Source organism: Cyprinus carpio, chromosome A16, assembly GCF_018340385.1.
Source record: "Cyprinus carpio isolate SPL01 chromosome A16, ASM1834038v1, whole genome shotgun sequence".
NCBI classification, from domain to species: domain Eukaryota; kingdom Metazoa; phylum Chordata; class Actinopteri; order Cypriniformes; family Cyprinidae; genus Cyprinus; species Cyprinus carpio.
The window spans coordinates 16,255,706-16,268,899 of NC_056587.1; the positions used below are offsets into that span (position 1 = coordinate 16,255,706).

Sequence of the window (13,194 nt, forward strand, 5' to 3'; positions counted from 1 at the left end):
ATTATTATATTTAATATTATATAAAAGTGTATTTAATATTATATTAAATTATCTTTTTTATTGTATTTTTTTAAAGGGTAAGGGGATGTACCACAATGTCTTTTTTTTGGTCTCTCACTGGAGGATGAGGTTATGTAAGCAAATGTCACCAAAGGTCAACAGTGATCATCTGTCCTCTGCCATCAAAAGCAACACATTGGTTGCCGCTTTGATCTTCATACTTTTAGCTGCTTTTTAAAATAATGATGTGTCTTTGTATAGCTTTCAGAGACCCCATCAGAGAGACCGTGCAAGAGAAATTGGCAGCACATCCATTTTTTACTAAGAGAAGGTGGCTGTTGTGTTACAGCACCCAAACCGTGTGATTACAATCCATTCCCTGCAGAGTTACGATCCTGTATAAAGCAACTCTCTGGTTGGCTCTGACTGGGGAACCAGACGTGGCATGTAATGAATCACGAATAATGAGGAAGGAAAGGAGAGAGACAGTAATAATGGCCACCGTAAAACTCTCATATGCTTTTTGTTTTAGGCCAGTTGTACTAGCCGTATGTATTTTGTTTTCTAAGGCAAGCATCACTGTTACTATTGTTCATACTTTTTAAGGTAGTAAAGATTGGCACATACTGTAACTCACACATTTCTGTTACTGACATAAATAATACCTCAAATTAGGCAGAATTTTGAAGAGAGGTGTTCTGCTACTTTTCTAAGTGATCAGACTTAGTATCTCACCTGGCATAAAATAAAATGCCTGGAAAGAATCTATAGAATTCATAGCTACACTCTGGCAACCAACAAGAACATGGTAGGAACCCCATGTCAACAGAGTAAAACCACCCGGAATGCTTTAGCAACTCCATAACAACACCCTGGCAACCAACAAGAACATCCTAGGAACCCCATAGCAATGCAGTAAAACTGCACAGAAGTGAGAACACTATAGAAAACAGATAGCAATGCCCTGGGAACCAACAAGAACACCTCTGCAACCAAATAGCAATGCAATTAAACCACTCGGAGCACAATCGAAACTCTGTAGCATACCCTAGAAACCAACAAGAACACTGTAGCAACCACATAGCAATGCGGTCAACATTATAAACAAACAATTATCAACAAATATTTTTGTTGTCGAATGGTCGTTTGATCTCATATGACCTAATGTAAGGGCCTGCAATAATGTGGTTTGACCAGTGTGGCGCTGTAGTGCAAGACTGTAATTCAGACCTCTCGCATATAATCCAACAGAAAAAAACACGGTGCTTGTGAAAATATTTCGGACGGTGTTGCCAAAATGTTTTTTTTGTGTGTGTGTGTGTGTTTTTTTGTGGAATTGGGCTTCGTTTATATTGCTGCCATGGCTTAAAGCGAAACATCATGAAAAACATTGTCAGGGTCACTTTCAGTTAGAATTACAACATGATTTTCTGCTATAAAGCAGATTACATAGAACCCCGTATTTTAACTAATTGCAAAAGCTGAATAATTGATCAAAACCTGATTAATCATTGTTATAATTTAAGATTAGTTGATTAATCATTCAATTGATTATCAAAATAATATTTTGTTGCAGCCCTAAATCCAGTGCAGCCATTATGAACATTTTAGGAACCACGTACTGTAGCAACACACCAGCAACCAACAAGACCACAATAGCAACCACATAGCCATGCAGTAATAAAGCCACTCAGAATACTTTATCAACTGCATAGCAGCACCCTGGCAACCAAAAAGAAAACCTAGCAACCGCTTAGCAATTCAGAGCAATCACTCAGAACACGTCAGGCATCACACGCTGTCAAAATCTAGGTTAGTTGTAATATAACCATCTTCTCCTCTCTGTTTTTCATCATGCAGGTACTTTGTGTTGGACCCTGAGCTTGGCCAGCTTCAGTATTTCATTAACGAGCACAGTAAGAACCAGAAGCCACGAGGGTCCCTGCCCCTCATTGGCTCCTCGGTGGCCCCAAGCGACGAGTTTCCCTATATGTTCACAGTCTGTGCTGCAAATGGAGATTTCTTCAAACTGCGGGGTGAGTGGCCTCCCCTCGTCGGGGTTTTAATCCTTTGCTTTTGCTTTTGACTTTTGACACCATTTGTGTCCGATTTGATCCCTTCGATCTCTGTTCTCCTTTAACTTGCATCTCCTCACTCTGTCTTGCATAACGTCTCTTAAGAAATTATCTCTTTGATATGTATTTTCCCCTCAGGCATCCCCCTTCATCTGTGATTTAGTTGTCCATGTTCACCCTTTCTTTCCAGCCAGCTACTTCCTCATCAGATTAGATCTCTATACTTTCTCCTCTCTCTGTTTTTCTTGTTGTTTCAAGTATGCCAGGAATCATTTCATGGTTGGCATTCACTGTATCATTCCACAGTCTTTTATGATGTTTTTATATAAAAAATCTCTTTTGGTCCGAGGTGACTCTGAGAACTCATTTAGACTGTGTCAGGAGTTTACAAGCAAAATGCCACCAGCCAAATCGGCCATTTTTAACAAAGGCAATTTCTGAGAGGTTGTGAAAGGATGAATTTAGCTGGGAACAAGCTGTCACCTCCAGTGTTATTCCCAGTAGTTTGACAGCCTTGCCGCAGGTGGAGTCTTGTCCGCTCCCAGTGTTCCAGCGTTCTGAAATTATAATCTTCATGTGCTATTTTTCTCATTTCACACCCCCTCAGTCTTTACCCCAGGTTGCAGACAACCACAAATTAAGTTTTTCGGTCTTGTGTCGATGAAAAAGCTTGCATTTGTTCTACCTGGGTAACTATACCATACCTAATGACCTTAAAACTAGATTTTCATAGGACAAAAAACAAACCCTGTTTGTATATACAGTATATATATATATATATATATATAAAAATTTTCATGCAAAAAACAGAGATCTGCACTTCACCAAACATTCTAGTTTTATTGCTTTCTATATTCTGAAGGTTTTTACACAGTGGTTTGTTCAAATAATTTTCTTGAAACTTGTTTTATTTTATTTTTTATTTTTTTCTGGCTGAGTAAAATATATTAAAAAAAGACATTATGTATTATTAATAAGCAAGTCTGTAACCACCTAAATCAATGATTAAAAAAAGTATTTTGGCAAATCCAGGTAATTTATCATAGAAATATGGACTGTTATAGTGCCACCTATGGTCAGATTTCAGGAGTTTGCTAAAGTAGGTTTTTTAAATAATGTCAAATATTTAAAGAACAATTTGATTGACAGCAGTGGTCCTACAAGCAAAGTTGTTCAGAATGAGGAGATCGATCGTACAATGGTAAGATTTAGTGTATTTGTGAATATATGAACATTTTCTGCAATTTGAGGTAATTTACCATAGAGATATAGTGTTTTTGAACCCTTTTTAACTGTTATAGCACCACCTATGGTCTGATCTCCATAAAACTTTGCATGCTTGTTTAGAATCACCTGTCGCATGTGTTCACCTAGGTTTGTGAAGTTTTGAGTTTTCGATTAGGATTTATAGGCTTTTGGGTATGTTTGGACACACTCCTTTTCTAAACAACACCATTATAGCTACCCAAAGGGTAAAGTATTTTATTTTTGATAATTCAGAATGAGGAGGTCTATCAGGTGATATGAATATTGTGTGTATGTGTGAAAAACGGCACAATATACAATCGTTTACGCCCTTGAAAAATGCGATATCACTCCCCAGTGGACGATTTCTTTCAAATTTCTCACAGACCTTTAGGGCCATGAGTCAAGCAGGCACACTGACATTCGTTCCAGTTGACCTCCATTAACCTTGTCTAATAAGTGCTCAAAATGTTGGCCATGTTGACACTGCGTATCAATTTTCATGTTGATCGGACAATTGGTTGTGTAGTTATAGCTATTTTTTTCCCCTGTTATAGTGCCACCAAGTGGCCAAGCTCCGTGATTTTTTTATGTGACCTCAGATTGAGTTCCTACATGAGTGTTCTGAGTTTGGCGAAGATATCCCATTTCATTCAAAAGTCATAGCCACTTAGTAAAAGCGGCCCTGCCCCTTTTGAACGTTTTGGCCTTCCTTTGTGACGGTGAGTCGAAAGTTAAAATTTTCTGCACTGTTTAGTTCTGATCGGGCGAAAAACCTAGGACTAGTTCGCAAAAGTAGATTTTTCAAAAAATCCAAAATACCCAAAAATTTTGCCAGGGATTCCAACGACATAAGGCACTTGAGTCTGTGACCAACGGTTTAGGAGTTATGAGCAATTTTCTACTTTTGATCACTGTAATGTCTCCTTCAGTCCGATTGGGGAGAGCTTCGGTGACGTTGTAGACAGTGTGAATACTACCATCTCTCCAAGTTTCAACTCTCTACGACTTAAGGCTGATTTGTACTTCTGCGTCGGACATACACCGTAGCCTCATTTCTGTCCGCATCGACGTGCAGTACACATGCAAACCACTGGTCTGCAGTGTCCACGGGCATGTCGCTTGTGTAACCTGCAGACCACGGCAAAAGCTGAAGAAGAAGCAGCTTGTCGGAGAAACATCAACCGTGACGGCAGCAAATAAATATCAAAGAACAGAAAACTTATTTAAAACTACAAAAAAGAGACGACAACGGAACAGCAGAAGAGGGCATTCTTTCAATCTCCACAAGGACTTGTACCATGGCAGAACTACTGTTTGTTGCGGACAACAAAGTGATGTAATGCTACATTTTATAATGATTGATAAGACACTTGTTCTTTGCTTTGTTTTATTTTGTAACATTAAAATATATTAAAGTGCAAAACACACACACAAAACTCAAATACATACGGAGGAGGGGTACTAGCAGACCAATCACAGCGCTTGCAGTCCGCGTAGATTTGACGCGCTGTGACATTTTTGGAGAGGTGCGCATCAGGCTACAACGCAGCCTGCACGCACTACGCACAACCTACAGCGTAGTTTTGACGCAGAAGTATAAATCAGCCTTTACTTTTTGGTCTGCCCAATCAGTTTTACGTAGATATTGTTGATCCTTGGCCATTCTAACAATTACAATACCCAGTTTCAGCTCTACGTGCTTGAACCCCTAACTATTTGCTTTTTGTTGAGGTAACAGGGATTTATGATAACTTCTGAGTTTGCCTACAAAACTATATAATCCCTGCAGCATTCTATGGACTTGTGTGCCAAAATATGTTATTATTTACCAAAAAATCTTAAAATATGGAGCTTATCATGACAGTTGGTTTTAAATGCAGTGGATTTAGATTGTATTGACACTTAACCTGTGATATAAGGATAATGTTAACATTTCCATAAAAGTTCAAGTAAAATGCATTTCTCATAATATGAACCCTTTAATATGCATGACTATTTCTAAGGATATACATAACCAAACACATTCATTATTTTTAATGAACAATCAAATTCAGTACGTGTATGTGTTGAGTTTATTGAATTAATTTAGCTATAGAGACAGCATGAATGAATATGGACATTGATAGTATGTGTGTCTTCTTTTAGCTTGTGATGCACACGAGCAGCAGATGTGGATGACCCAGCTTCAGCTGTGTGCCCGTCGCCACTCAGACGGCAGTGCCAAGGTAACCCAGTTACATTTAACTCGGCACACTGTGCTCTCATTTCTGTCCTTTACAACTTTTTCACTCCCTCTTGGTTTTGAAAGCAGAATGTTTGTCTTGAAGCTGTCCTTCTTTTGATTTTGTTTATCCTGTCATTTATAATGTACTAACTCTCCTTTCTGTAAGTGCATCTTCCTTTGTCATCCTTCCTGTCTTTGTCTCTATCTCTCACATTCTTTGTACTGACTGACTCGCTCTCCATTTCCTCTGACCTCTCCAAGCACTACTTCGATGACAAACTGCCCCTGTAGTTTTGCGATTTGTGATGCAGTTTATTCCCTCTTTCTCTTTTCATAAGAGAATAAAGTTCATCACACTGGATATTAGGCTTGTTGTAATGGGTGGAATTTCAAATGAGGTCATTAGCAAGTTTTTACCTGTAAATTTGGTTGGTTTATTTGGTAGAGATGGGATGTGATTGAACTCTTTTTAGCCTGGTGCATGACAGAACAGGTGAAAAAATGCTATATATATAAATATACATATAAGCAGCCAGCCACCTGACATGATCATTTACCATATGATCATTTACTTGTTTCAAAATTATTGTTTAACACCGATGGGAGAAACAGGCTTATACTTATTGTATCAGTGCACATATCATGTGACAAAACACACTGTGTGTCACACTCTGTTTCCTACTATTGTCTGAACTTCAACACACAGTGATTTGTATGTTTAACCTTTACAGAGTTAAACTTTAAGCGTTCACCTCCATCAAGACATGCCATTAATTTATGCCTCAAGATACATAATGTTAGTTTTGCCGACTGAAAGAAATTCAGATTGTTTAAATGCAGTAATATGCATTAGACACACATTTAGGCAGATGGTGATGTGTCCAATTATTTATTGTAATTTTCAGCACTTTTTGGGTGGCAGAATAATGATAACTTCAGTCAGATCTGAAAATGAGTGTTTACAAATGGGAGAGACTGGCATTATCCACTAATTTAGAGCGTGGATTAAATGGAATGGAATTTAGCCTTGAGGCTAAAACATTGTTTGACTTCTATTAGCATTCATTTTCAATATATGACCAACAAATGGCAGTCTAATAACACAAGCCAGTGTTAGCTGCTAATGTATTCTGAAAAAGGAAAAAAACATTGCAGTCTCTTAATTAATCACATTATAAGCAAAGTAATTTGAAACTATACAAATCTGGGCCTGGTCTTCATTATCGACCTAAGGCTAAATATATTACATTACCAGTGTGTTATATTTATTCATTTAATGACTGAATCCATAATGCATGCAACAGATGCTTCATGGATTCTCTACACTCAGTGTGCTTATTTTTGTATATATTTTATTATTCACTGCACCTTATTACCTTTTAAATTGTTATGTTTCTACTAAGATAAATTAAATTTACTTTTGAAAGAAATTAAAACTTTTTTTGCAGCAAGGATGCATTAAACTGAACAAAAGACACAGTAAAGACATTTACATTGTTACAAAATATTTCTTTTTCAAATAAATGCTGTTGTTTTTGCTATTTTCTTTTTCTATTCATCAAAGAATCCTGTATCTGAAAATATCGTGTTTCAACAAAAATACTGAAACATAAATGTATCAGTTGTTTCAACACGACTGTTCACCATTAATAATAAGAAGAAATCTTTCTTGGACACCAAATCATTATACTAGAATGATTTCTGAAGGATCATGTGACACTGAAGACTGGAGTAATGGCTTCTAAACATTATGTATAAAAAATAAAAAACAGTTAAATTGTCTTTTTACTGTATTTATCAAATGCCACCTTGGTGAGCATTATATATTATAGCATTTTATGTTATATACTGCATATTATTTTTATGGTTTTACACTTCTCTCTAAATTTCAGAATTTAATTCCCTGGTATAAGGGTCTGTATAGTCTGTGACTTATGTAACCTGGTAGTCAGGGCTGAAATCTCAGATGACTGAACAATGGACTGCCATTAGACTGTGAGAATACAATTGCATGAGGTTTGGGGAGTTCCATAGGACCTTAAATGAAATACTCATTGCTGCATGTACAGAAAACCTTGTAGTATGGTCTCATTTTGGGTCGTATCAAAAAGTGCGATCTTCCTTCAAGCCTAAGAGTCCATGTTACAACACCCAGAGGAGCAATGTTTTATTGTGTTTCTGAAGAATGCACAGCTGCTTTTAAATCTGAACACTGTTTGTTTGGTATGAATAATTTTTGATATAGAGCATGTCTTTGGGAATTTAGCTGTTCTGTCTTTTTAAGGGTGTTCACTAAGGCCAGATTTTCATTAGACTTACACTATCATTCAAAAATACAGTAACACATTAAAACTGGGAAATATTTCTACAATTTAAGATAACCGTTTTCTATTTTAACAAATTTTAAACTGTAATTTATTGCTGTGATAACAGCTGAATTTGCATTATCTTCAGTATCACATGATCCTTCAGAAATCATAATTTGCTGATTTATTATTTTAACATTTATTCTGTTTATAACAGTTTTGTGTCTATTTTTGTGGGAACCATGATACTTTGATGGATTCTTTGATGAATAGAAACTTTAAAAGAACAGTATTTATTTGAAATAGAAATCTTTTTAAATATTTATAATAATGTTTTTTCTGTCAATTTCAAATTTAATGCTGAATAAAAAAAATAAATAAAAAATATGTGTACATTAAAGAATGGACCTAAACATGAGCTATGATTAGGGATAAGAATATTATAGAAAGCTTTTTTGCTCTTCAGCCAGTAACTAGTCATCCATGTCACCCTAGAAACAATGTAGCAGTGTGGTAAAAAAAAAAAAAAAAAAAAAAAAAAAAACAAAGTCCACAGAAATTGTGGAAGAAATTTTTGCACAGTCTTAAAAAATTTTTTTTAAAAAAACTATAAATCTAGTTAGACTTGCAAATTGCAATTTAGTGACATTTGTGAAAGCATGATTTAGACACTTGCTTTAGTGCATTTTTCAGCAGTGCACTTAATGCTTTTGTGAATCTCAGAAAAATTATGTTTCTGATTAAATGTGATGGAATGAGATTGCAGTTCTCAGGTTGTGCCGAAGAGCTTTTAGAGATCAAAGCATTTCAAACAAGGGACTACCTTTATCTCTCTGCAGTGGGGAACAGTACTCCATAGGAAGCTCACTCCTCCTCTCTCTGCTGTCTCATATTGCACTTTCTCCCACCATGCACTGCCCTTGCTTCCTCTCACCCTCCCTGTCTGTATGTGGCTGCTGTCTTGGTGGTGTCAGGCCGATGATGCTCTTTTGCGTGATGGCAGACCGTGCTGGCAGCACAGGGCCGGTGTCTGTGCCCATCGGGAAGAGAGGCTTGGGAGCCTGCACTCCCTCTCACTCCTGCTGCTGCCATTGCTGCTATCTCTTTCAGGGCTGCACCTCCTCTTCCTCCTCCTCCTACAACACATCCTCTTCCTCATCTGCCGGCCGGACCCACAGCTTCTCCCTGCACCCGCACCCTGTCCCACAGTGCTCCTCCATCTCCACCCAACGACAGACCCCCCAGCACGGGACTCCTGCCTCTGTCATCACCATCACCCACCACAAGTCCCCCACCGCCAGCCAACGGGCCTGCAGTCAGCATCCTGCAGGACTGCACCAGGTCAAAGAGGTATGGACAGCGACAGACAGAGCCAGCTAGCCACTGTTGTTAAATACACTGATGTTTTGCAGTGTCTGTCAGGGGTTTTTAATTAGATTTTTTGGTTCAGACTATTAGTTCAATTCAATTCAATTCAAGTTTATTTGTATAGCGCTTTTTACGATACAAATCATAACAAAGCAACTTTACAGAAAATTAAGTTTCTACAATATTTAGTAGTAGCTTATCAGTGGTGACTGTCGATTAACACTATTAACAGCAATTATGCAATCAAACAGAGCAAAATGTGGTAGTTCTGTATGTTGTCTCTGGGTTAGCATCATCTGAATTAGTTCAGATTTTTGGGCTTTTAATTATATTTTTAGCAACATATATTCATTAAAACTTGTTATAAAAAATTATTTAATGTTAAAAATGTGTGTGTGTGTGTGTATACACACAAAATACTTAAAATGTAGTTATATACTTAGTATTTCAAAATATTTAATTGCATGTTTATGTATAACTTAATATAAAATTCTATATGTAACTTTCTTTAATATTATATTTATATATAGCTTTATATCTAATTTGATATTGCTTGTTTTACAATTTTAATTTTATGTACTTGTTTTTTCATATTATGTGCATTTTCCTGTAAGCATATTTCTATTTCAACAATGAGAAATTATATATATATATATGTATATATATATATATATATATATATATATATATATATATATATATATATACACACATATATATATATATATATAGAGAGAGAGAGAGAGAGAGAGATAGATATAGATATATATATAATTTTTATATAAAATGTATATAATTATGTACATTTTTATGGTTTAAAATAAATAATAATAAAATAAAAAATAATAATAAAATTTAAAACAACTAAACAAAAAACAAATATAAAATTAACAAATATACAGTATGTAGTTACAAAAATAACATTTGTTAGTTATGATGCAAAACATTACTTATTAATTTGTAATTTTCATTTTTACTGAAATCGGTTTTGCTATTTCTATAAAACTTCATCTATGTAACTTTACTATGTACAGTAAATAAATCCAGTTTCTGCAACAATATTACATTTGTCAAAAGAAAATTTTAGATTCAAGTTTGCACGATATTGTGGTCTGTTCACTGTAGCAGATAAAATGCATGAAAGGGTTACATATTCAATATTGACTGTCTGCTCTGCCAAAGAGTTTTGGATTGTCACGTGTTAGTAGTTATGACACAAAGCACACAGTTTTTTGCTTTAAGCTTTATGCCGTCAGCAGCACTGTCAGTGTTGAGCTGACTCCCTTATGGAACGTCTCGACCTCAGCTGGCCTGTGATTGCTGGGTCAGCAGCAGAAAGTGCTGTTCAGCAGGAAGCTTGTGCCATCACATTGTTTTGACATTGTTGCAGTCATATGTCACAGTGGAGTGAGACTGTTAGAAATGGTCAGTTTTGACTTAAAACTACATAAATTGCACTCATTCGCTTTCATGTATCTTTACTGAATGAAATGAATGCCAATAGCATTATTATTACTATTGCTCATACTTAGAAATTAGATGAATCCTTAACCCTTTTGAAGAAATAGTTCACCCAAAATAAAAATGTGCCGAAAATGTACTCCCACAGACCATTTAAGATGCTAATGAGTTGTTTTTTTACTTCACAATAGATTTGAACTCAAACACCTGATAAAAGCTGATAAAACAGTAATCAACACAAAGTTCATCAATTTGATCATCAAGTGGATTATTGCGATGTTTTTATCAGCTGTTTGGACTCTCATTCTGACTGCACCCATTGGTCAGCAAGTGATGCAATGCTAAATTTCTCCAAATCTGTTCTGATGAAGAAACAAACTCACCTACACCTTGGATGGAGTAAAATTTCAGCTAATTTTCATTTTTGGGTGAACCATTCTATTAAACATTCACACATAACTCACCTAGTACTGCTTGTGCTATGAAAATGCAGAACATCTCAAATTTCTGTTCTGCGTGACCAGACTGAAGGTTTTTTAAACTAAAGAAGGTCCCACTTATATCTTGTTTAATTAATATCTAAGAAACTTGTTTTTTCCTTTGATTTAAACCGTCTGTTTGTATGACCCTGGTGTGACATTTTCATCATAACCAGCTGCTTTTTCTGGCTCTTAGGCCATATTATGACACTGTCACTTTCGCCAGCAATCCAAAGGAAACATGCAGCAAGTCATTGGAAACCAGCTGAGATTCATAAATTGTGCTTTCAAAATGTGTGTGCATCTAAGCAGTGAGGTGGAAATTATTATTAGCAATCTCTCTGAATATCTTGCCAGTGTGTTAAGCAGAATATTTTACTGGGTGTAAAGCTGGCAAGCATGCTTAAAGGGATAGTTCTTCTAAAATTTTAAACTCTGTCATTATTTACTCACCCTCATGTCATTCTAAACCCGTTTTACTTTTTTAGGGGTGAGTAAATACTGTCAGCATTTTCATATGTTGGAAATTGTCCCTCTGAAGTGAATAGCTTAATGACATTTTCTTTATATGTAGTATTTTTTGATAGATTTATTCCTCCTCTCATTCATCTAACGTCTTCAGTCAAGCCTCACTAAATCATCTTTCCTGGCCGTGGAGCCAGCCCACTCACATACACCTTTTTAAACTCATCCAGGCCCATTTACACCCGCTGATATGGAGCTCAAAGCAGGTAATCTTCGGGCTGTCAGTCAAAGATGTGGCTAGCGCCTGTGCTTTTGAAAAGACAACCAGACATAGAAAGACCTCTTCTCCTTTGCTGACTGGAGATAGCTGAGACTCTTTTTTTCATATTGACACCATTTGTATTCATCTCTAATACGTTTTTCAGCAGGTGGAATTCTGTATATTTTGCAGTACATTTTTAGGTTTGGCTAAAGTTTTTTTTTTTCTTTCTCTAACAGCACTTTATAATATTTTGAAGGCGCTTTAACTTAAGAGTCTCTGATGTTCAGAGTTTTCTTTTCAGCACCACTAGTGTCACTAAACTCAAAAATGCTCATGAAAAAAAATAATATATAATATATAAAATATATTTTTTTGTTTTTTTTTTCTGAACACTAGCCTGTTTGCTCTTGCTTGACCACATAGATAGTCCTACCCTCATTCCACACCATTGGGTAAACCAATGTGGCTTTGTCAAAACACTCAAACAAACATTGCAATGTTGTGATAGTGCCACGCAGAGTTGATACTCTTTGTGGAAATCCACCTACGCAAAGCTTATAGTTATTTACACTTCTAGTTATTGGGGTCGGCAAGGTTTTACCAAGGCTGCATTTATTTATTCAAAAATATATTTCTTATTAATTTCAATGTTGAAAACAGTTTTGCTGCTTAATATTTTTCAGTATTCTTTGATAAATAGAAAGTTGAAAACTATTTGAAATGGAAAACTTTTGTAATAATGGAAAAGTCTTTAATATCACTTTTGATTAATTTAATGCATCCTTCCTGAATAAAAGTATTAATTTCTTTCAAAAATAAAAATAGAAAAAGCTAATAGAAAAGGCTCCCTGAATTGAAGTGACTGCCATTTAGGTTGCATGAAACGGTTGGCATTTTAATTATTCTGCTGCATTTATTTTTATCCATGGCTTGATGTGCAATTAGTCACACTGTTTCCCTCAACAAGTGTGAGTGGAAATTGCATTCACACAGAAATCATTAGTGAGTATTAGAGATGATCATCTTCATAGGGATGTGTTGATGTGTCTGTTTGAAGATGGACAGGACTTGGTCTAGTATAATTCTGAAGGTATTCACTAAAAATGTTTTTTGTATTGGTATTCTAATTAGTGAATTGGTGAGTTTTTGTTAAATGTGAGCCAAAATCATCACAATTAAAAGAACCAAAGACTTAAACTACTTCAGTCTGTGTGCACTGAATTTAATTAATACACAAGTTTTACAATTTGAGTTGAATTACTGAAATAAACTAACTACGACCACAACATTCATTGAGATACATTGT

The 13,194-nt window shown here is 35.8% G+C and overlaps 1 protein-coding gene across 3 annotated transcripts in view; it reads left to right on the forward strand.

Moving 5' to 3' along the window:
• LOC109071982 (oxysterol-binding protein-related protein 10-like) overlaps positions 1-13,194 on the forward strand; it is a 42,729-nt gene that overhangs the window by 2,246 nt on the left and 27,289 nt on the right. For 2 of the 3 annotated variants that reach the window (XM_042772952.1, XM_042772953.1), the window contains 3 exons: positions 1,861-2,036; positions 5,469-5,548; positions 8,964-9,203. In XM_042772952.1, the coding sequence (XP_042628886.1) occupies positions 1,861-2,036; positions 5,469-5,548; positions 8,964-9,203 (496 nt within the window). The remainder of the gene's footprint in view (positions 1-1,860; positions 2,037-5,468; positions 5,549-8,963; positions 9,204-13,194) is intronic. The other variant, XM_042772954.1, reaches the window with a different exon arrangement.